The sequence below is a fragment of the Sus scrofa genome, chromosome 8 (genome assembly GCF_054392235.1).
Source record: "Sus scrofa isolate SSC_HxYL_T2T_F1_AM1 chromosome 8, Sscrofa_HxYL_maternal_Yorkshire_Landrace_v2.0, whole genome shotgun sequence".
NCBI classification, from domain to species: domain Eukaryota; kingdom Metazoa; phylum Chordata; class Mammalia; order Artiodactyla; family Suidae; genus Sus; species Sus scrofa.
Window position 1 is genome coordinate 74416533 of NC_139390.1, and position 25094 is coordinate 74441626.

At 40.9% G+C, this 25094-nt stretch overlaps 1 protein-coding gene and 1 long non-coding RNA gene across 14 annotated transcripts in view; one reads left to right on the plus strand and one right to left on the minus strand.

The window, feature by feature from the left end:
• The window catches only part of SLC4A4 (solute carrier family 4 member 4), a 347209-nt gene that overhangs the window by 179466 nt on the left and 142649 nt on the right, over positions 1-25094 (plus strand). For all 13 annotated transcript variants that reach the window (XM_084971070.1, XM_021100504.2, XM_084971072.1 and 10 more), the window contains 1 exon segment: positions 12544-12620. In XM_084971070.1, the coding sequence (XP_084827196.1) occupies positions 12544-12620 (77 nt within the window).
• LOC146400860 (uncharacterized) lies at positions 6069-13629 on the minus strand. The gene is made up of 2 exons (XR_014812668.1): positions 11917-13629; positions 6069-11439 (listed from the first exon to the last, which is right to left on the minus strand). It is a non-coding gene; the product is annotated as an uncharacterized LOC146400860 (long non-coding RNA).

Genomic DNA, 25094 nt, shown 5'->3' on the forward strand with positions numbered 1-25094 from the left:
TTGGGCTCCCACTTTAGGGTGACTCACGAATGTTGCAGCTCTCTCTTCCTCTGGGCGTCGATGATACTCTACTACCTCAGCCTCATGCAGTTAGGTGTGACCACATGACTTGCTTTGGCCAGAAACGTGAGCAGAAGTGATGGGCCTCATTGCAAGGAAAAGCTTGACGAGGGAGTATATGCTTCACAAGTTTCTTTTCTCTCAAACCATCAGTGTGTCCATTGAGAGCTGATCTGTGCATTTAGTTCCTGGGCTGAGGACAGAGAGGTAGAATCCAAAGTCCAGCAAATACATGTGGGCATTATTGTCATGAAGGAGAAAAAAAATTACAGTTGTTTTAAGCTGTGAGAATCTGAGATGCTTCTTTTGCTCTAACCTTGCCTGTCTGGAAGGAGGAGTGTTTGAGGTCACACACTAAGTGGGGGACCAGGGTTTGAACTCAGGTGTGTAGATTCCAGAGGACATGGCTCCGTTGTATTTCCCTCTCTGGTTCTCATTCTCTCTGCCCTTAGGTCTCCCCGCTCTTAGCCACAGACTGTGCTCTTGTCTACTGACAAGGGATGTGGACACTGATGACTCGGTTTTGTCGTTTCAAGTCAGAAAATGAAATTCCTGGTGTTTCTCAACGAGAGGCAACAAGTCAGCATTCAGAATTGCGATTTTCTGGGATGGTTCTATTTTCTAGGGTCCATTCTTGTCAACTGCAGGAAACAGCTGGAGCACACAAGCTATTATGGGCCATGATCAGCTTTTGCCTCAGAAAGAGCCATACACTATGATGGGTTCTGCAGCTAGTAACCATGGTTACAGATCAAGGAATAGCCTCGCTAGGTGCATGTAGTGGAGAGACTAATATCAGCATCCTTTTCGAGGAGGAAGAACAGGATAAATCCAATTAGAATGACAATTTTTTTCCCTCAATAAAAGTCTTCCTTTAAAAATTGATTCTTGTAGCACTTTCTTAAGCTAGCATCTGAATTTTAGGAATGGCTGAGAAGGCAGGGTTTTCTCACCAAGGGACCTTTGTTTGCCAGCTTCTTGGGAGAGAATGAGGGCTGCAGGGACCCACTCCCCAGTGCCAGAGAATTGTAAAGGGTACAGCAAGAGCTTCTGCTTGTGAAAATCCTCAGTTAAGCCAGAGAACATGTGAGAATGCACATTATTTCTAAGAAGTTCTGTGTATTTATTTATTTATTTATTTATTCTTTTTAGGGCCACACCCTTGGCATATGGAAATTCCCAGGCTAGGGGTCGAATCGGAGCTACAGCTGCCGGCCTACACCACAGCCACAGCCATGCCAGATCAGAGCCGCATCTGCAACCTACACCACAGCTCACGGCAATGCCAGATCCTTAACCAGCTGAGTGAGACCAGGGATCAAACCTGCATCCTCCTGGGCCTGGTGTCAGAGTCCTAAGGCTCTGAGCCACAACAGGAACTCCAGAAGTTCTGCGTGTTTCAATGAAAGCCAGCCTTTTCTCAGCACATGTGTGCTTTGGTTGCCATGCACCGCCTCTTGGTCCATCCAGATGCTACTGCTTACCTGGGAAAGGGAGGTGGTTTACTACACGCAAGAAAGAGACTTATTACAGTGAACTAGATTGCTTCCTTAAGTGGTGGGTTTCCTGTCACCAACAGTTGATAAGCAGACCTGAGGAGACGAGCTGTGTCCGTTGTTATAGGAGGAAAACTGCGTGGGAGAGACGTGAATGAATGACCTCGGTGTCCTCTAACTCTGCCACTCCCTAAGCCACATCTCCAGTAACACAACCTGCCTCCCAGAGCATCAGCCCTGTGGGCATTTAAACTTCTGTATCTTCTTCCTGCTCTAGAGATAAGGGTTAAGGGTGCGAACATTCCAGTAGTACTGTCCGGAGGAATTTCGGAAGCTAACGTTTTGATACTGATTTAGGTTGTTACCCGTAGCAGTTTCTTTCTCATCCTCTGCTTTTTCCTCTTCACCTTCACTCAGCAGAAAATGGCTTTTCTAGGAAGTACCTTTGCCCACTGATGTAGACAATCTTTAAACCGCATAACTAGACCCAGGGAAGTGTTCTTAGAGTCTCTGCATCTTTTTTTTTTTGTTGTTGTTGTTCAAGGTTTCATCTCTTTTCCCACCCACTCACCCTCCGTATCACATGAGTAGGAAATGGAGAAAGACAGGTGTTGCCTGGGATCAGAATGAAGGTGCTAGGCTGAAATCAGAGCACAGTATCCTCAGAAAAGGTTAGGCATGGCCTGAAGAAGCTCCTCTGAGTACAGTGGAGTAAGCTAGGCACTCCTGACCTACGTTTCTCAAGTAAATGCTCACTAACAACCTCTGCTCTCACAGAGACATCTAACGCTTTTGCTAGAAGTTCTCTAACTTTGGCCTGAAGTCACTGCATACCTTCTTTGTGACGAGTAACAGCTCCGTTTGGGCTTCAGTTCCTCATGTCTTGAGTCAGCTCAGATGATTTCAGCCCCCAGCTGCAACTCCTCACTTCTCTGAACTCACCTCCTTAGGCTGGAAAATGACAAATCGTAGGGTCCCACCATGCAGTGGTAGTTTACAGTTTTCTAAGGATCTTGAATTCAGAGGGGGTTTTTGCATGTAATTATGGGCCAAAGGGATTGCTTAATCCTGACAGCAATCCCCTAAGGGATTATTATTCCATTTTATGTTCTTTTCCTACTCCACCTTTGTCTTCTTTCCAGAGTATCACTCTGACAGGAGTTGTCTCTTGGGTTCCTTTTATATTTCTCCTTACGGACCTGTTAGGGTCATCTGAGAGAAGGGAGGTGGGAGTCACCACCCCGTGACCCCACCCACTAGTGGCCATGGGGGTTGGTGTCAGGCGGGTCTGTATTGTGGAGTTAAAGACTCTCACCCTTGAGATTTCTTAGATGAGATTCAGAAGTGAGTGATACAGTATCAACTCAGCTGCAAGCATTCTTTTCAGCTTGAGCTTTTCAATAAAAGGAAATCCTGGGCCCATTTTGGTTCTGACCAGAATTCCCCAGAGTCGCCCTAGGATCACTTGAAGCTTCAAAGCTATTTCACCATTTGGCACCTAGATGTCGCTTTGGCTGAGTTGTATAGTAAACCCCCACAAGGTGAAGAAAATAAGTGTGTGAGCCCATGTACACTGGGCAAGGTGATGCAGTGATGCACCTGTTACTGAGTCCAAGCTAGGACTGCTTTGTGCATGATAGACCAGTGAATCGAGAGACAAGGTGTCGGGGCAAGAACTAGTGACTTCATTCAGAAAGCTGGCAGACCTAGAAGGCGAAGATGGCAGACTGGCGTTCCAGGCTTCTTTTACACAAAAGGAGAAGTGGGTGTGGCAGGTTGTTGCCGACCCCTTGGTGTTGGCCAGATCCTGGAGGGGCTGTGATAGTGTTTTGTTCCTACAGCAATCCATGCAGGCTCTGCTCCCGATGTCCCTGTAAACCTTCAACAGGGCAAGTGTTATTTTCTGCTCTGCAGCTTTTCATCTCTATATGAAAGGAAAGTGTTGTGCTTTTGAAGGTTCAGCTTGGGAGGAAGAACTCTGACATTGCTATCGTGTGTATTTCAGGCTATAGTCTTTTACTGACTAGACAAAAGTGTGGAGGCAGCATGGCTAAGTACAAGCAACAGAACACTAAGGTTAGAGCTGAAGGAACAGATCCAATATGGAGTCCAGCTTGTTCTTCTCTGTCACACACCCTGCCTCTGCTCTTACTCAAACACGCAAATGTGGAGTCTGCCAGGCCACGGATGTGTGAGGGGCATGATGGGCCCAGAGGTCCTTGTTCCCTTCTTTCCTGGAGGCTGCTCTCCGAGTTGTGGGTGACCTGTGACCATCGATTGCTCAATGTGTATCACCTCATCGGATGTGCATCAGCAAGGCCATGAGGGCTACTTCATATGAGGAAGCTGGTGTGAATGGCTTTTGTCCAGATCATGTTTTGTGATCCAAAAATCAGGGGCAGTTAGGAGGGACTGCATTTGTAGCTGGAGGCTATTACTTTTATAAAGTTTTTGTATCTGTCTATGTTTATAATACTAATAAACTATATCATAGCAATATTGATATCAACATACACATCTATATATTTATTTGGCTGCAGGTATAGGACCATGTTAAATGGCTTGCTTTTTTTGCACATGCTTTTTTTTCCCCCTGCATATACTTTTCAGATATAAGCGGTTTTGTTGACTGAAACCATTGACCTGAACCTTTGATAATTCAGACAGTGCCTTTCAGAAAAAAATTTCCCTAGCTGTAATTTATAAAAAAGTGTAAGTATTATTTCATAGAGCATATTAAAACTACTTAAAATTGATTTAACACTCTTTTAAAAACCTTGATCTCTATGTTTGTATTAAAAATTTGATTTAATTAAAACTCTGAAGGTTGTCTTCTGGTCAGTAGTGTTGCAACTTAACCTCAGGTACTTCGAAATAATACAAGTAGATTTAATTAACATTATCATATAATAAATAGACATATGTATTACATTTTTTATTAGGGTATTATGTGCAAATGGTTATGAAATTGGAGAGCACAGAGGACTTCTAATGAAAAGCAAACTCCTTTGCCTCCTCTTCCCTGTTCTTAGACTTGCTCTTGTAGCAGTCACTTTAACCCTTTAAATTGTTTCTATTTCTTTTCTTTTAGTTTTGTCATGCTTATCATCATATATTTCTATAATGTGTCTATCTTGTTATTTCTGCTTTATCAATCTTAGATATTTCCTATGAATTTTTCCTTTGCTAGAAAAGATTTTACCTTTTTTTTTTTTTTTTCTCTCTTTAGAGTTGCCCCCGCGGCATGTGGAAGTTCCCAGGATAGGGGTCAAATCAGAGCTGCAGCTGCCAGCCTATGCCACAGCCACAGCAATGCCAGCTCCAAGCTGCTTCAGTGACCTATGCTGCAGCTTGCAGCAACATCGTATCCTTAACCCACTGTGCCTGGCAAGGGATTGAAACCATGTCCCAGTACTCCCAAGATGCCACCAATCCCATTGCGCCAAAGCGGGAATCACTACTAGTTTTTTAGTTGATGTGGTTTTATATTTTTTTGTTTTTTAAGGTTTTTTAATCTATTATTTTAAAAGTATCTAGGAAGGGAAAGGGATAAACTCATTTGCTGAGTCATATGCTAATTTGAAGTGGTAGCCTTCTTATATCATTTTAAGTTTGGATACTTCATCAATTGAGAGAATTTCTCCATTAATCTGATTTAGTGAAATTTTACTATGTCTTGGATCCAGTATCCACATATAGATACAAGAGAGTCAGCCCAACTTAGGAAGTCAGACGCTGGTACATGGGCTTGGAATGATGTTGCTGCAGAGACCTATTGAAATTCCTCAACTTGGTATAAGGTGATTTAGTAAAATCACTTTGGGTCGGCACCTTTTTGGAATGAAGGCAGTAAGGCATTCATTTCCTTCTGTCATAATCTTCCACTGGTCTTTCTCACTTACCCTTTTCCTAGATATCGTAGTTTTGCTGGTGGCGTTGTTTTTGTCCTTTTCTATTTTCGTGAGATAGGGTCACAAATTATTTTATGTACTTCAGCCTATATTCTTTGGACAGTGCAACTTTTGGTTCATAGCTTTATATCGTGTATGTGTGCATTCACAAATGCACGGGGTGACACAGAGAAATAATTACAAATACCACATGTAATCCTGTGAAGTCCTTTGTGGGGACTTTCCTATTTTAGTAAATTTTAGTAAATTTAAAAACTAAAATTTAAAACTAAATTTAAAAATTTAAATTTTAATTTAAAACTAAATTTAGTTTTAATTTAAAACTAAAAATTAAAAAATTAGTAAATTTAAAAAAATTTAGTAAATTTACTAAAACCCTATTTTAGTAAATTTTCTAGGCTTTGCTTGTTTCTGAATGTTTCCTCTGCTGAGTAGAGATTTTTAAAATGGTGTGTGTGTGTGTGTGTGTGTGTGTGTGTGTGTGTGTGTGCATGCACAGAAAGAGAGTGAAATGCCTTTAGAAAACTAAACTGCCAGTTTAGATCACAATAAACATTAAATCCATAGTGGTATTACTCTGGGTGTCACTATGGTTAGAGCATTTTGCTTTTGCTGGTTGAAATTTAAAGACTTTGGCATTTTCTGATAGCTCAGCTGGTTAAGGATCTGGTGTTGTCACTGCTGTGGCAAGGGTTCAACCCCTGGCCTAGGAACTAATGCATGGTGCAGGTATAACCAAAAAAAAAAAAAAAAAAAAAAAAAAAAAATTTAAAAAAACTTACAAGAGAAGAACTTTGTGTATTTGACCTAGAGATGTCTAAGTCCTAACAATGAATCTTGGGGAAAGCCCATAGAATAGTTCAGAAAGTACAATAGGAAGGATCAGGGTCAAGGCAATTGAGGATGGATAGATCACCAAGGTGCACGTGGACAGCAGAAGTCTCAAAAGGATAGAGAATGGACTTTAAAACAGACGTCTCTGTGTTTGCTTGGCCCTGGTGTAGCCTCTGCCACCTGCAGCTCTCTTTGTAAGGATGTCCTCGCCATTATCCTTGCCCCGTGCATGAGGGATGACCTCAACGTTTGGCTAGAACTTGACTTTGATAGTTACCTGGATCTTTGGGTGTCTTCTTCCTTCCCCCAATTTGCTTCCTTTTGCAAACCAATCACCTTCTTTGAGTTATTTCAGTTCCCGCAGGTTTTTCTCTACCCAAGCCTCTCCATTCCTTGCATTGAAGTTCTGATGCCTTCTTGAACTCCTCTCCTTCTCACCTCCTGGTTCTTCCTGCATAAGGGGTTTGTTTCTTTTTCTCCTCTTGCTTTCTTCTTACCTCATTTCCACTGCTGACTGATGGCTTTCAGCCAACTCGGCAGGGTCTGAGCATTCTGTTAGCCCTGGGCCTCTGTACACTTATTCCTTATTTACTCTGAGGCTTTCCAAGTCTGAAGGTTCTCGGAGTGTGCACACAGCATCTCCCTCCATAGGAAATAGACTTTGAACAGTAGTGTTTACAGTGGTGGCTCCAACTGAAAGTAAAATGATACCCAGTTGCTATTATTCCTTCATTCACAAATATTTAAGTGCTGCTTGTGCCAAGCTCAGAGGCTAACTGTGAACAAGACAAACCAAGGGCCTTGGTTCTGGGCTCTCGGAGTTTACGTGTTAAATCGCAAACTAACAAACAACGGAAATCTTCTAAATCAAACAAAATAATTTAAAATTGTGCAAGTAAAAATATCCAAACTGATTTTCTATTAGTGATGAATGTCCTTCAAAGAACTCTTTCTGATGATCTTTTTGACTTTCCTTAGGATAATGTTTATGTTTTAAATATTTCTGTATTTTATTTGGATGTGGGCAATGAGAATGGGTTGGAGGTCTTCATGACATGCTCATTTTTTTATTATTTGTGGTGGGGACCACTTTTGATAGTCCTTTGCTATGGAAGACTAGAAAACTGGTCTGACAAAATCCAAGCTTATCTCAGTTATTCCTTCTAGACTTACTCAGTCAAACTCATTGTGAGTATCCCAACTGATTTATTCTCTTTGTCTTGTTATGTTCCTGTTTTTAGTGGTTGAAATGGAAAGAAATTAGAGTTGGAGTACCTTGAAAGGTGGAAAACCAAAGTGGAAATGATGAAGAATTGGCTGTATACATTGTGGAATTTTGCAGGCGCTTGGCAAGGGCTATGAATTAGGACATGTAGAAGCAGGTGGCATTATTGCTTTTGTAGTCACTTGGCTGTTGTTTGTAGCATCCTTTCTTCTTTGTCACAGAGCTGTGGTTTTGGGCTTCTATCTAATCACCATGGCAGACAGAGTAGCTGAGTTCAATATATTTCTCCTTTTATTTTATGAAAAGGAAAAAGTAAAGAAATACAGCCTCCATCTTTGGAAACAGCTAAATTGGAAACCGAGAACATTTCTGCCTTAAACATCCTCGGTGATATTCTATGGTACATCATTGGCATGAAAATAGAGTATGTTCTCTGGGGTTGCACAATATGTTTTCTTTTCATTAGGAACAATGAAGCTTATATCTTTGTTTATGTAAATAACATGGACTAGTGTTTTTTTCCTCAGAGGCGGTGGAATTGGTAGTAAGAGATCCAGATTTAAATTATAGTTTTATGACTTGCTCTGTGATCATGAACTTAACCTCCTTGAAGTTCATTTTGTTTGTGTATAAAGTGATCATAGTAACAGTAATCTCAAAATGTTTATATGAAGATTAAGTAAAATAAGGTAAGTTAAAGTACTTAATTCTCAAACAGGTTAGTTGAAACAATCTTGGATATAAGTATTTTCTAGTAGATTTATTATGTCAACAAAGGAGGAAGAAGAATATCAGTGAGTTAGTGGGGATACAGAGAATGTATCCAGAGGCTCATTAGTTTATGTGTCATTGCATTACATACACATTTACATTTTTACCTAATATGAACACCTGTAAGTATCATCATCTTTCTGTGCTGTACATTCTCTTCACTCTTTTATATTGTATCTAATAGATACAACTGCAGAGGGATTTCTGAATTGTTACATATGTACTAAAGAATAACAATGATTTTCAAACTTGGTACAGAACGCAATTAATTTTTATAGGAGACAGTGTGTACCTGCCAAGTGAGTGCTTGGAGAATGAAATTGTTGTAGATGGTGTGAAACTGCTTGAAAATGATTCTCCAAAGCTTTCTCTTTCTTATGGCCAAAATACAGTGCTATTGAAATGAATTATGATTATACACTCAAGGCTGGTTCTTCTTCTTTTTTTAAAAAAAATAAAACTTAAAAAAAATTTTTCTTTGGACCAAGTGTGGTTAGGAGACATTTCTGTGCCCTAGGATGTAGCTAGAAAAGGCCCACTAGTGGTGGCTTTGAGTAGAGGAATCACCACCCTGTACAAGAAGTAGCCTCCTTTGGGGTGAGCTTGTATTTCACTTTTTTGCTGCAAGGTGACATTTTCTCTGCTCCCCCCACCCCTTCAGGGTTTCAGGATAATGAAATTTACATTATAGGCCAAAACTCTAGAAAGCACTGACTTACTCTGACAGTGTGTCCTGTTGGCTGGTAGGTGCAAAATCCCCACAATAGAACATGGTTAGGGACCTGTTGTACGACAGCTTCCCAGGTTTGCTAAAGTGCCACACTCACATTTCTGATCTCCAGGTGTAATCTAGTTTATAATCTCTTGTCCTTGTCTTCTTTGATTTCAGTGATATGTTTCTGGAAAAGGTTGATTAAACAGTGAGTTCCTAAAACAAAGTTATTTATTTGTTGGATTGCGTTGGTGAAGATTTAGAGGAAAGACTACGTATGACCTTGTTGTGTGTGTTTATGTGGCAAGAATACTATAATTTATGATTTGCTTGAGGTGTGGTAGTTTGGAGCAGTGGCTTTGGAAGGACAAGGTTATCAGGGCTCCCTCTCTTGCTACTTCAATTTGTGTATGATTCCTTCAGTCTACATTCTGACTAGGACATACCCTCTGGTTAAAATAATAGGTTTATTTAGAGCAGTGGTTCTCCAACTTTGGCTTGCTTCAGAATCATTTTGAATGTCTGTTAAAACCCATATCGCTAGGCCCCCATACCCCAAATTTGATGTAGAAAGTCTGGGGTGAGTCCCAAGAATGTGCATTTCTAACCCATTCTCAGATGATGCTGGTACTGCTGGTCTGGGGACCACACTCTGGGAACCACTGATGGAGGACATGGGGAAGCATTTGTCTCTGGTTCAGGGCATTAGAGGGTGTTGGTGGGTAGCCGTGTAGCATTTGCTAGGAAGAGAGGTGGGAAAAGATGCAGGAATGCTGATCCACTTGCTTAAGGCTTACCTAGAAGTGTCGACTTCTGAATTCTTTCAGTGTGTTCCAAAGTTAAACATCAGTGAAGTTGTTAATAATGTTTTTATTAATGAGAATCAGATAAGGTTGGAAGGACAGTAGGTTCCATTCTTTCTTAACATTGACCTCTAAATTTCCCATCTAGTTCCTGAATCTTCTTGTCCTTGTGCCTTTCTCAACACCACTCTCCCGACCCTCCCCCAAATATGGTATAAATATAGATAGCCATCCTATAACTGCCTTTCAGAAATGAAAGGAATGATGAGATAGTGTGTGAAGCTTCTTGGAAAAGTGGTGACGTCAATCAGGATTACCATTATCATGGAAACTACTCATTTGGCTTACTCCTGTTCAGATTTCACAGCAGTTAGGACAGTGCTTGGGTTGTTGGCAGTATTTATAGAGTTTCCAAAGCAAATCAATGAGTTTAGAATATTGCCCAGGACATTTAAATTACCCAATGAAAAATTGCTTTCAAATTCCTTTCAGTATTGCTGCATATGTATAATTGATGGCATAATTAGAAATCAGTCTTCTCTATTCATTTACATGAGCTGCCTTTACCTTATGGTTAAGATTGCTAAGGCGTCCTTGCTTTAAGAATATATAGTTCAGGTTTCTTTACTGACGCAGATAGGATTTCCACCCATTTAGTCCAAAAAAACTTTTTTTTTTTAATGTAAATTCTCTATCTTCATCATTTCCTGTTAGTTTCAGGCCCGGCACTATTTGGGGCATTCATATTTGTGCGTGGTGTCTTTTATATTGAGTGGTCACTAGAAACCTGGTATGCAGTTCAGAGAGGAAAATGTGGCTTTCAAAGAGGTTCTTTTAATTTTGCTCATAAAGCAGTTTTTCAGATGTTACTTTCCTTTGAAAAATGCCCTGTGCTCACATTTTCCTAGAATAAAACATCCCACCAGGTAAAGGGTTTAAGAGATTTAGGCCATGCTTACTCAATGAAATGCAGCAGAGTGGAAAATATCCTGTTTTGCCAACTCAAGAAAATTGATCTAGTAGTTAAAGACAATTATATTATTTAAAGAGCTGCTGTTATCTAGACATAAAACCATTAGGGGTAGATTTTCGTCTTTTGTAAAATCACGTGTGGAAGTTTCGAGCTCAAGGTACGGAAGTCTGTGATCTAAAGACTTACGTGGAAGCAAGAGTACAGCTGTGTTCGTACTTGGGTGCTTGTTATTCAACCCTTGTCCTCTTGGTGTGAAGACCAGCCTGAGTCAGATGGCTGAGGATTAGATGATGAACGCACACTCAGCACCCTGCAGGGGTGGGTCAAACACCTCGGCTTTGAAAAGTTACTCTTTTGCTTAGTAAGCCTGGAAGTTTCAGGTCCAGCTGCAGAATGAAAGCTCAGTCTTCTGTTGATTAACCAGTGCACTTGAAAATGGTCTGTCTTCTAGAAGTCCTTCCTGTTTGTTCTCTCATAACCGTTGTGTAAAGTCACTGGATGCCAATGGGCTTTACCCACAGTGGCTGTACTGCTGGGGAGCTTGGTTCCAATTGAGTATTCCTGATGAAATCAGTCCATTGGCATGGGGAGTTCCCATTGTGACTCAGCAGAGTATGAACCCGACTAGTATCCATGAGAATTCGGGTTCAATCCCTGGCCTTGCTCAGTGGGTTGAGGATCTGGTGTTGCCATGAGCTGTGGTGTAGGTCGCAGACACAGCTCGGATCTGGTGTTGCTGTGACTGTGGCATAGACCAGCAGCTGCAGCTCTGATTCGGCCCCTGGCCTGGGAACTTCCATATGCCATGGGTGCACCCTAAAAAGAAAGAAAAAGAATTTGACATCTTAAGGGAGAAGGGGTATGCTTACTTTAGTCTTGTAAATGAGAATGCAGGCAGTAAGGGAGCTGTGATAACATTGCTTTGAGGCAAAGAATGAGGATTCTGGATCAGATGCCCACTAAGTAGAAATATTCTTTTCGTTTTTTTGCTTTTCAGGGCCACTCCCATGGCATCAAGAGGTTACAAGGCTAAGGGTCGAATTGGAGCTATAGCTTCCTGCCTCTGCCACAGCCACAGCAACACCAGATCTGAGCAGCATCTGCGACTTACACCATAGCTCCAGACAACACCGGATCCTTAACCCACTGAACGAGGCCAGGGATCAAACCCATGTCCTCACAGATAGTCGGATTCATTTCTGCTGTGCCACAATGGGAACTCCCAGGAGAAACATTCTTGATCAAAGTGTCTGCCAGAGAACGGGATGCAGGTGACATTGGGGGTTGATTAGAGCAAGCGGTGCCCGGAGCAGGACTGAAGGGGAGCTCCAGGTCTTTTACCCCCAGGCCAGCTCTGCTGACAGGAGGAAAGATCCCATCTCTGTGGGCAATGGAAGTAGGTAGATTAGGGTGTATGTAACGGGCTATTACCAAGTGCACATCAAATCCAGGAGCAGATTTCGTTTTTATGCTTATTACTTTACACACTTCTTTCAGAGTTTAACTTCTCTTGAAATAGAGCCAGGAAAAAAAAAAAAGACTTAAACTAGTTATTTGGGATTTTATGTATTTTTCATTTAACTATGTTAGTGCCCTAACCTAACCTTCCATCTCTAGAAAGTTCTTTAGGAGCATCCTCATGTAGCTCAAGCATCATCTCCATTCTCATTATCATCTGCGAGTGTTTATGAATTGTACAACCACTGTCTTTGTGTTTTCGATGACATCTTTAATTAGAGTTCGCTTCTGTTTTTACAGGTAGCCCTGCCATGACCCACAGGAATCTGACTTCTTCCAGTCTTAATGACATTTCTGATAAACCAGAGAAGGACCAGGTAAGCCAAGAATTCTTGCTTCTTTGAAATATAAGACTAAATGTGTATCCAGAAGATTCTGGGAAAAGATCAGAAATGGTGGTTCCCTGACTTAAAATGAACCAGTATGTGTAGATTTTTTTTTTTTTCACCTTCTCTGAGGGAACAGGAAGTGTGTAGAGGGATTTCATGTTCAAAAGATAAGCATTAGTCTCAACTCCAGCTCTTACGGATGGATTCACTTGGGTAGTTTTTTCATTTTGGTCCCGCCTGTGGCGTGTGGAAGTTCCCAGGCTAGGGATCAAACCCAGGCCACAGCAGTGACAGTGCCAGGCTGCAAGGGAAGTCCTTACCTGGGCAATTTAAATCTATAGTTCTCTCAGCTTTGAAACAGTAGTAACTCCCACCTCGGGTTTATTGTGAGGATTAAATATAATTTATTTGAAAAGTGCTTTGGTTAAAATGCCAAAGGGCTGGGGAATGCTAGCAGCTGTTAACTTTGGGGGGTACTGTGGGCAGAGGTGACAATGTTTTTGTTAGTGCTATTAAAACAGTGAGTACATAGCCTATTTGAAATGAAAAGCCATTAGGTTTTGAATCTCGATTTGCTTTCTTTGCAAGAGAATATGATGGAAACCGGGCCATTTCCTAGTTTCTGGGCTTGAAACTGGTAGAAAATGATGAGGAGGTGTAATTTTGCACTTTACATTAAAAAGTAAAATGAGTTATTTGGATGAATTGGTTGAAAATTCTCCCTGAATAAAGAAATCTGAGGAGCTCCCCTTGTGGCACAGCGGAAACCAATCCGACTAGCATCGTGAGGATGCAGGTTTGATCCCTGGCCTTGCCCAGTGGGTTACGGATCCAGTGTTGCCATGAGCTTCGGTGTAGGTTACAGATTTGGTTTGGATCCCGCATTGCTGTGACTGTGGTGCAGGCCGGCAGCTGCAGCTCCGATTCGACCCCTAGCCTGGGAACTTCCATATGCAGAGAGTGCGGCCCTGAAAAGTAAAAAAAAAAAAGCAAAAAACCCAAAATGTCTGAATTTTATATTCCTAAGGCAACGGAGCCTTATTGACGACAGTGTTCTTCTTTAACTGGCAGAAGTTTTTAAACCCTGGTGAACTCTAAAAAGTGCAGGAAAGGTAAAATTATGTTCTTTCTTCTGAAATGACTTTTGATTCTCTCTTCTCCCGCTCACCTGCAGCGGCATAATAGGGCCTTCATTATCTCAGAACAGATGCTGGGAAAGCCTTTGGAATTCATTCTTGGTCTCCATTTTCTCCCAATTCAGTACACTTTTCATATTACTGCCCTTAGATTTCTCCGCTGGATCAAAAGCTCATGATACCTTCTCTCAAGTTAAGCTCAGCATTCTCTGCCTTTTAAGATTCTTTGAAATCTGGTGTAATATTTCTCATCCTAACTGACAGGCATTCCCCAGAAGAGGAACTCTGCTTTGGTTAGGGCTTATTACCACCCCTCTGCTCTGAGGTTAATTCTTGACTCATAGCACTGCTCCCCCTTTCAGTGCCAATGTGGGGAGCTCGCCCTCCTACCATTGGCCTCTCTCTTGAAATTAAATGGGGGAAAGATAATGTAAATATTGGATACTATGCTAGGGTCATACTGGTAGTGAAAGGGAAAACACATTCCACTAGGACTTGTTGAGAATTTTCCTCAAAACTATTTTTCATATTTCGGGGGAGGGTTGTCTTTTTTTTTTTTTAGGACCACACCCACAGCATATGGAAGTTTCCAAGCTAGGAGTCTAATCAGAGCTGTGTCTGTGACCTAAAACATAGCTCAAGGCAATGCCGGATCCCTTAACCCACTGAGTGAGGCCAGGGATCGAACCCACATCCTCTTGGATACTAGTTGGGTTTGTTACCGCTGAGCCACATCAGGAATTTCCCTGTTTCTCACATTTTGGCTTTTATACAATATTGACCAAGCAACATTCTGATGATAAGGTTTGCCAGGGGCCTTGATTTGGGTAAGGCTGAGTTGGGAATATCCGGTTGATGCTTTTTCAAGAAGGCTTGGAGTACCCGTCGTGACTCAGTGGTTAATGAATCTGACTAGGAACCATGAGGTTTTGGATTCGATCCCTGGCTTTACTCAGTGGGTTAAGGATCCGGCGTTGCTGTGAGCTGCGATGTAGGTTGCAGACGTGGCTCGGATCCCATGTTGCTGTGGCTCTGGTGTAGGCCAGTGGCTACAGCTCGAATTAAACCCCTAGCCTGGGAACCTCCATATGCCGCAGGAGTGGCCCAAGAAATGGCAAAAAGACAAAAAAAAAAAAAAAAAAAAGAAGGCTTGTTTTATTGGAGATAGTTCTCTTGTCAGGAATTTGTCAATAACTGCTGATAAATGCAGAGAGAAATTTCTTACCTTCTTGGGTGTCTTCTCATGTGGGCATATGCAGAAGAAATTGATGGCTTAGTATGCATATTACATAAGGTTTTGATTCTGGTGTTAGAAGTAATAGGTTGGAACATTATGCTTGTGGGTGGAGGTTTTGCTAGAAAATCTGGGCAGCCCTCAAATGCCTATCACCAGCATCTCATATTCATCAGGGTTCATGTGAAGACAAAACCAGGAAGATGTAGTTTGAGAGTTTTGTTCTTTTTGTTTTCAAAGTCAGAAAATGAAGTTGGTGAATATATCATTGTAAGAGCAACTATCCATCTTCATGTATCTAATACAATAGCCATAGTCCATAATCCAGTGAGTTCTTCGTTTTCCACAAAGAGAAAGAAACTGTCCTTTCTTCCTACCAAAAAGTTTGAAGAGAAGATTTGTAACTGACCCATGATCTCCTCTATAACCAAAGGTAAAGTACAAATTCAAATGAACATTTCCAGTTTCTATACCTGCTATTTTAGTAATTTTAAATACACAAGCTCCTGGATCATTTTAGGGTGAGAAGAAGGTGGACTTGCTAAAAAGATGAAGCCATGGCAAAAAACAAAAAACCAAAAAAAAAAAAAAAAACAAAAAAACCCACCACAGTAAATTCAAGCTTTTACTTTATAACCTGCTTTTCTCTGTTTGGGTAGAAAAAGAATGTTGCCAGGCTCAAATTTGTTTTGAAAAAGCTTTTATAATTAATTAGCCAATGTCCTGGAAATGATCTTGGCAGTAAAGTCAAACTTGTCCTGTATGCTTTTCCAAGTTGGCCCCAAAATCTTCCATCCAACTGGAACTGAAGTTTTCTGATTGACAGATTATTCCGCCTGAATACAATTTGAACAGTTGAAATGTTGCTTTCCAACTTCCTGGAGCTATATAACTTCCCAGTAGCACAAGGAATGGGCTTAATGTTCAGAGTTCTGAAGAGGAGCAGAGTTTCTCTCTCTGACAGCAACGTAGTGACAGCATTTAGGGGCATATTTTTTATGAGATTCTGTTTTGGGAAAACAGAAGAAACAAATCTGTGGACGACACTTTCTCTGGCTCTGCCAAGCCTATGTACTTAGGATTTCAGTAGCGGCTGCTTTATTGAGAAATAGCTCAAAATAGTTAACAGCAGAAAAAAGTGCATCGCCAAAATTTAGGTGATTCAGTGCTTCAACAATATTCCCACTTGGATGATATATTTATTAAGCAGAAAAACACCTGGGGAAAAATAGATTAAAAAATGCATATGGAGCTCATTGACTCGTAAATCTACATAAATAATCTCCTCTGTTTTGTTGCTATGGAGGGTTTTTTTCTTCATTATCCAGTTATCTTCCCCAATTACCTTAGATTGATCTGTTTTTCTATCGCCTTTTATTCCTTTTCGGTTCTTGAAAAAATTTACAGCTGCCGTGGGTGCTTATCAAATGCAGTGGGTTGGTTCTCATTTCCAGGGGAGTGTGTGAAAATAACAAAACCTTAGCATTTTCCCTCTTCGCTTTAACTCTTTGGAGGAGATGCTGTGCTCGGTGGTACAATGCCTTTTTTAAAAGGGCTTTTTTTTTTTTTTTTTTTCCCCCTCCCAGGTTAATCAGTCATGCAGTAACATCACACAATTACATGAGCAACCTAAGTGAAATTGCACTCCATAGATGTAGAAACCCCTTGCAGATTCTTAGAGAGACACTTCCAGCTCACATAACCTTATAACTTCTTATCTAGTCATCACTTTCATGATACTTGCTATTTAGCCAGCTTATCTGAGAGCCTCTCCCCAGGTCTCTTAGTGGACTTTGGCCTAAGGTAATTTCTGAAGTGTACTGTAATCATTTTTAGCATTATCTGCTGTCTATTATCCTGAGATAGACTTGATTGTCTTGATTTCTATTTTTGAAGTCTTCGTCTTTTTGTAGAGATCTGCCTGAATTTAAGTATTTTTGTCAGAGAGTAAGAGGATGAGATCATTAAACCAGGTAGACGTTTTGAAACTGCTCAGCCATGCCTGCCTTAAAATGAAATCTAGAAAGAAACATTTGGTGATCGAATGACCCTCTAATCCTTTTCTTACCCACGTGTGATGCAGGAGCGAGTCAACTAAATTCAGCCGAGGTGACTTTTTCGTTTTGATTTCCATCCTGAGACTCACGTAACGGTTCCCTTAGCTATTTCATATTCACAGTGACGGAAAAGGACTATAGCACCTGCTTCTCTTTTCCATGGCTCAGCCAGAAAACCCTCTGATTCCCACTGAGCAGTGGGTGGTCTCCCATTGCTCTGCTCCTCAGAGGAAGGCTCTCCACTCCTAGCAGAAGGGCTGGTGTGTGCTGAGTTTATGATACTTGTCTTTAGCTTGTTTTCAAGGAGCAGTGCAATGCTGCTGTGTCGGAAAGCTCCAGATGGAATCACATCTGTGCAAACCAGAGAAGAGAGGCATGTTGTGAGGAGGTGGTTATCGCCGTTGGGGTCCTTAGTCACTGCAGTGTTGGTAACTGCAGTGAGCTTTTCTGTGGTTCAGTGGCTTTTCCTTTGGCTAGGATGCCTTGCTGGGTACCGGAGAAGCCATTGCAATGGTTGTCTTTGGAGCCCCTTTACAAGGAAATTAGCTTACCACTTAGATAATTAACCCATGTTTGGCCTTCTCTTTTCTCTTTTTAACAAGTTTTTTTTTTTTTTTTTTTTTACTTTCTCTCGCCTCCTTCTCCCATCTTGTGCTCTCTCCTGTATTCTTAAATAATTATCAAGTGGTTGTTAGTAGTGTTTGAGAAGCACCGCTGTCCATCCTGACTCCAGGAACCTGTGCTCTTGGACCTGGGTCCTGATTAAAATTGACAGTTGAATTTTCCCATTTTCATAATGCTGTACTTTCTGTGAAAGCCACTTATCTGGATCAGAAAACTATTCTTCTTTGAAAAACAGATTTTGCGTCATCTTGTCTCAGGTAATCTCAGCTCTTTCTTGTGTTTTCAGGTGAGGAAAAGAGGAATCTTTTGTAAAATGTCAACCCATGTAAAATTTAAAACCAACCACAACAAATTTGAACTTCTAAATTCCCCCCGCTAATGGCGGGCTGCCATGATTTGAACTCATTCATTCATTTAAAGCATATATTCCATGTTAGAAATTGTTCTTGGAAGTAGGGTTCAAGAAGAGGTGAATGAGACAGAGAATTTTTTTTTTTTTTGTCCTTATGCTTTGGAGGACAGATAGACAGAAAACAACAAAACCAGTAAACAAGATAATCTTACACAATGATAAGTGCTGCATAGGATATACAGCAGGGTAATGTGGAGAGGCCCAGGAAAGCTGATTTACGGAGGCAGGTTAGCCAGAGAAGAGAAGGTCTAGGGGAAGAGGTTTTCAGGCTGAATGAAAAGCAAGAGTAAAGCCTTGAGGAAGGAATGAGTGTGGTTTATTCAACACAGAGAAAGAAGAAAAGAAGTACCAGAGTCATTGGACCAGAGGTAGCAGGTGTGGAGAGGTAGGTAAGACCAGGGAAGTAGGCAGAAAGACCTTTTAGTTTTATTCTAAGTGCAGTGAGATGCTGCTTTAGGAGTTTTACCTGGAATGTTGTGTGTTCTGATTTACATTTTAAAAGCAGCACTGGGGATCTTTTTGTGTGATGGGATGGAGAGATTTGCTCGTGTTCTGGATCACCTGGTGATGTTCCTGAAATTAAGCATTGGAGGACCACTGCAGGGCATTACACAGCCCAGCAGACTCCATGGCCAACTTCTTAATATGTTTACTGCAGACGTTAAGACCTTATTCCTCTCAGCAAAGGAAGTTTTTCTGTTCCACAGAAGTATGGTAAGAGAGAAAGTGAGCTTACTAGTTTAAATAGTTTCTATGCACTATCAATTAGATTAAATTATTAGTTAATAATAATGAAAAGCGTAGGCCACCGAGAACTGAGCTTTTGAATGATTGTGCCTGTTCCCTGCAGTGCTTTTTTGGTTGTTACCTGGGTAAATCAGGTGACTCATAGGTACCTTCCCCAGAGGTCTAAGGAACAGTGACAAGCATCTTAGTCCTTCTTGTTCTGAAAAGGGCATCAGACGTGTAGGCAGAGGATGGAGCCGCCCAGTGGGGTCCTGAGCCACCCCGTCACCTGTACCCATCCAAGAGTCAAACTCTAGGAGCACTGCAGGACATTCCCATATTCAACATTTCACAAAAGGATTTGCAGAGTTTACTTGTCTTAAATGATTATCTGGCATGTTTTACATTTGATGTCACCTTTTCCTCTTTCCAGTATGTGGCAGTCTGCCTATAGGACGGACCCAGTACCAGTACTTAGATTGCAGAGGCAGTACCCAGTATCAGTACTTAGATTGCAGAAAGTAGCGAATGCCCAGTGCCTGTAGTACAGTACCCAGTACCAGTACTTAGATTGCAGAGTCAGTACCTAGTACCAGTAACTAGATTGCAGAAAGTAGCTGAATGCCATCAGCAATTATCTTTGATGGATGTGTATTCTCATATCACATGTTCCCTACCTCTGACTAGAACTTTGTTTAAAAAAAACAAAACCAAACCTTTTTTTTCCTTGGAAGTGGAAAACAGAAAGCAACAGCACCTTGTGGTAAATACCCCGAGCACATGGTTATAGAAACCTTTATAAATAATTGTAAATATGAACATGGACTCATTCTTTTTCTGCTATAGGGACATTTTATTATCCATATTTTTTAAACTTTGATTTTTTTCTGATTCATAATTGTACACAATTGCTGTAAAAATTTAAACAAAGCAAAAATGAATAAAACAAAGTGAAAGCGCACGAATTCTCACCCTCAAAATAAGCACTATTAGCAGGTTGATACAGAGTTCTAGACTTTTTCTATGCAGAAAAATGTATATACTTATTTATATAAAATACACATGGGATCATATTGCTCTGCAACTGGATTTTTAAAAAACCTAACAATGCCACAGACATCTACCTTATTTTTCCTAAAGGCTCTATAGTATACAGGAATCATATTTTATTTAAATGATCTTCTATTAATAGATGTGTACTTATTTTCTTTTCTTTGCCTTTACAAACAAGCCTTTCAGAGATAGCCTCATTGTAATTTTTTGTTCATTCTTTCACGAGTACTGCTGAGGAGAAATTTTCGTAAGTGGAAAATTGCTGGGTCACCGTGTGTTGTCAGTTACCTTCCCCAAAGATTATACCAATTGGTGTCCAGGTCTTTTAAGCACTTTAATAAATCCTCCTCCAATGCTCGGAGACTGTCTGCCCGTCAGATTTGAGTTCCTCTTTTATGATTCACTCCACTGAAAGCTTAGCAACTCAGTTAAAGTGAAAAGAATCTCAGTCACTAGCATCTGCCTCCCAGCTCACTTTGGGGGATTTTTTTTTTTTTTTTCAGAAGCTTAAAATATCAAGGCTAAAACTGGGTTTATTCTCCTGGTCTAATTGGATCTCTGAGCTGGCTGATCCGCCTGTATTCTGGGGTAAGGAGGTGAACAGTGCAGTATTTGTAGGCTCGGCCACCTGTATGGTTTTGATGGCTTCTACTTCAGGAGCTGCCGTTCCAGCGCTAAGAGGAATCCTTGGCTTTGTGAGAATTTCCTTGGCAACCAAAAATGGCTTCCTCTCAAGAGCCCTTCTTGGTGGTCAGCATTTGGAACAAAAAGGAAAAATCACAAAAAGGGTTGGACAAGTGTTTTCTTTGAAGCCCTGTCCCACACACTTGCTCTTTGGTCCCGAGTCTCCTTCCTCCCCATCCTCCACTCTCCAGAGGATTTCAAGGGAACTTAGATACATACTGTGAAGTCGGTTAAATGAAAAGCTGTACCTTTATGAGGGGCTTTGGCAGAGTGTTGTCATCTGGGATAACATCAAAAGATCAGTGACCCCATTATCACATGTTGGGGCGTTTTTGCAGATTTTCCTGCTTCCCTACTTTCTTCCCAACAAGGCATCTCTGCAGAGTAGATTTACAAAGATGTCAAGCCATGGGAGGAAGTGTTTCCTGCCCTTTTTCAGAAAGACAAGGGCGGCTCACTTGTCAGATTGACCTAGTGGCTAGTTGGTGATTCCCCTCTGCAGAATTTCATGACCGTATCAATCACCAGCAGAGCTTCCCCATTTCTCCTGGTGTTACCACCAATGGTCTAGTTTCACTCCCTAGAGCTGAACTGAAATTGAAAGGCCATGCTTCCATTTTTTCTCTGCCGCCATGTTAAAATGGTGGTGGTAATTTTTTTGCAATCTGAAACCAGGGGTAAATCATACCCAGTTGACATTACTGCCTCATCAGTGTTCTGTGTGTATGCATACAAGAGGCTAGAAGGTAACTGAATCATTTTAGAGGGAATCATTTCAGTACTGAGGCACTGTGGCTCCTTCAGTGGCTCTTTCTCATACTATTGAGTCTCTTTTTCTACAAAGTGTAACTAATGACGACTGACATAGATTAGAGACTTTTTTACACTACTGCTTTGGTTGCTGTTATCAACCATGTTTTATATACTGGTAAACTTGAGGCCGAAGACATTAAGGAATTTTTTCCACAGTTAAATAGCATCTAAGTGGTAGAGCTGCATTCTGGCCCTGGAGCCTGTGCTCTAAGTGAGTGCAGTGAATTCTGCCCATTTGCCTGCTGAACTTTTTTAGGTCCTAAGCCCCAGGTGTCCAGCTGATAGTATGTTAGATTTATCTTTGTGGCACACATCATGCTGAATTGGCTAATCCCCAGAATTGTTATTAAATGAATAAACCATCAATTAAAAAAAATTTTAAGGGTCTTTGGTGACTGGAGTTTCTGCTGCCACAGTGATTAAAAAGACTCAGCGAACCAGCCTTTTGTTTTGTTCCCATCCCCCGAGTGGTATTGATGGAGGTCACTGAGAAGAGGCTGATGTATTAAAAGTAGAGCCTAAAATATGATCTCAGATGGAGAGTTTATGTCTAGCTGGAGTGGCCACCTAAACCGTGTGGTGCTGACAGGAACGTGCAGCCGTTCAGTGAAAGACAAGATAACTGTGTGGGCCAGAGCCGTCACTCAAAGAGAAATGAGGGACTTTAGAAGCATCTTTTCATTTTAGAGAACATAAACAACAGAAGATAAGAGCTTTAGCCAAATAAAATATCTTTCCTTGGAGGAAATATTAGGTAAGAAATGTGAGAAAGAAATTGGAACCTAACTTTCCACAGTTTAACAATACAAGTGAATGACTTGATTTATCCAACAAATGGAAAGTAATGTGACTTTTAAAGTTCTTTGAATCATGGCCAGTAGCCCCCGCCCCCAGATTGGATGAAATACAACGGGGTTTCAATGTTAACCTTTTTTTAACTTTTTTTTTTTTTTAAATAATTAGTTACCTGTAGAATTAGCAAAAGTAGGTTAGATGAATTAGCCAGTTGACTTGTCCAGGGATCATAGTGGATACTCACTTGAATTATAGAGTCTCTCTTGGCTTTGAGAAACACTGCCGTCCCTTAACTTGCAGGCTGTTCAGTATTCATTCTTGCTATATTCACTTCTAGGTCATTAAGTCTGATCAATACACATCATTGAATTCTTTTTTTTTTTTCTGGTAAGAGGAAAATAACAATTATTATTGAACTTTTTCATGAAGCTGATCACAGGAATAGCTTTGAAGACTTAAATAAGCATGGTAAACCTTAACTCTCTGAATCTCAGTGTCCTGTTTCATAATACAGGTCTTATAATTCAGTCTGAACCACTTTCTCCACAGGGTTGTTGTGTGAAAAATGTGCTTAAGACACTTTAAATTTTATACGTCTTAATTGTCACTGTCATTTTCATTATTGAAATGTGCTGCTGCTATCTTTGGTTTTGTTTTGCAGTAAGACTGGGTAGGCTGGAAGGCATTTTTGTTTTAGGTCTCACTCCTCACTTCTCAGATTAGCTACACTGCTAATCTGGCTCTTTGGGGTTTCATGTTCTTAACTTCTGTATCCGCTGCTCTGTCTGCTGGTGAAATGTGTCTGATGGGCCGCCGTGAATAGCGTTACATTTCCACTGGACCCAAATGTCTCTTTTTCTCTCTGCTTTTCTAAGACCTACCTTTACTTTTTTCTTTTTTTCTTTTTGGGCCACACCCATGGCATCCAGGGATCAAACCTGGGCCAGGGATCAAACCTGTACCATAGCGGTGGCCCAAACTGCTTCAGGGACCATGCTGGATCCTTAACCTGCTGTGTCACAAGAGAACTCCCGGCCTACATTCACTTTATATATTTATTTAGTCTTTTTAGGACTGCTCCTGCAGCATATAGAAGTTCCCAGGCTAGGGGTCCAATCAGAGCTACAGCTGCCAGACTACACCACAGCTCACAGCAATGCTGGATCCTTAACCCACTGGGTGAGTCCAAGGTTTGAACCCATGTCCTCATGGATACCTGTGTCCTTAACCCACTGAGCCACAACGGGACCTCCTCCTATCTTTACTTTAAGAACTAGGTCAAGTGCTGCTTTCTCCTTATACCATTCTGGCTCAGGTTGATTATTCCTGTCTCAAATTCTGACACCGTCTAAGACACTTACTCTTTGTCACTTCAGAGGGCCTCATTTGTTATTGTTTTTTACTGTGTACGTCTCATCTTCTTTATGGGGTAGGGGGCCGGGAAGGCAGAGGGTCTGGGGTGGAGGGCGAGGCAGGAGCCGTGTAAGTTTGCTGCTGCGTGTAATGACGATGATGACTAATTGGGGAGAATCAGCCTCTGCTCACCCTTTTTCTCAAAAGTCTTTTTTTTAAAGGTTGCAAAAATGACTATGACTATGGGAGTTTCTCAGAGAAAGGTGATTTCTGAAAGTATTGTTAGCATTTTGTACTTTCTTTCTGGCATCTTTAAAAATTAGTACTTATGATCATGAGAATTGACAGAATGTTTCATTAGGTTAACCAGTTTCTCGAAATGCACCTTCTTGCCTAGCATCTCATACATTACATACACATTTTTTTTTCAGTGAGAATAATCACGTAAATGCTAACATTTTAAATATAGTTTGCTCTTTCATCTGTTAAAAATCTGTTTACTATTAAAATTTTTAAAAGAACAAGTCAAGTTGAAATCCAGCTATATATTAGGATGACGTGTTTCTTTCGGTCAGAGATGAGAGAAGTTTATCTCTTCTTGTCATATCTTTGGCTGCATTACTTGTTTCTCAGATGAAACTTGTGGGTAAAGCCTGTTTCCATATCAGCTTATTTATGATCCTGAGAAATAAGCAAAGGCATTTTAGGAATTTCAGTAAATAGCTTCTACATTGATGCTTCATATGAAGAAAAACTTGATGCTTAATTCATTGCCTGTCTAAGAAGCATCCCCAGGCACTCACTCTGGAGGAAGACTTTGTTTAGGAAAAAAACAATTGTCACTACTACTTAAAAGAGTTGTGAAACTCTTTCTTCAAAGCGGGGAATCCTCAGGGAGTAGCTCTTTTCATCCGGACATTATGAAAACATCCGTAAAAATGTGTCACGAAGGGCTTTTCTTGGGCTGATGGCCCTGTGGTCTTGTTCCCACGTGTCTGTGGGAGTTCCCGAGTGACGTCCTGCTGAGGGGGTGGAGCGCAGTGAGCATAGGAAAGACCTCAATTCGTGTCACATTTTGGTCTCTGGTTTAAAAAAATTCTCTACCATTTATCACTTTGAAAAGATGTGCTAAAGTAGCATTACAGGCAGATATTGTTAAAATAAAAGGCTGTTAGAAGATTTTCTCTTCTCTAATGTTATGCTAATGGCTATATGCTCTTGTGCTTGTATATTTCTTTTTTGTAAATTTTTTGTTATAGTTGATTTACAATGTTCTGTCATTTTCTGCTGTACAACAAAGTGACCCAGTTAATACGTACTTACACACACACACACACACACGCGCGCGCGCACACGCACACGCGCACACGCACACACACACTCGTTTTCTCATATTATTTTCTGCCGTATTCTATCACAAGTGATTGGATATAGTTCCCTGTGCTATGAGCTTGTAGATTTCTTCACATGTGCTGTCATGGTCTGAACTGTGCTATGAGCAAATTATTTTCAATTCAGCTGTGCCTTCTTGATCTAAACTCCTACTTGTAATATCTCAGTGTGGAAAGAGTAGGA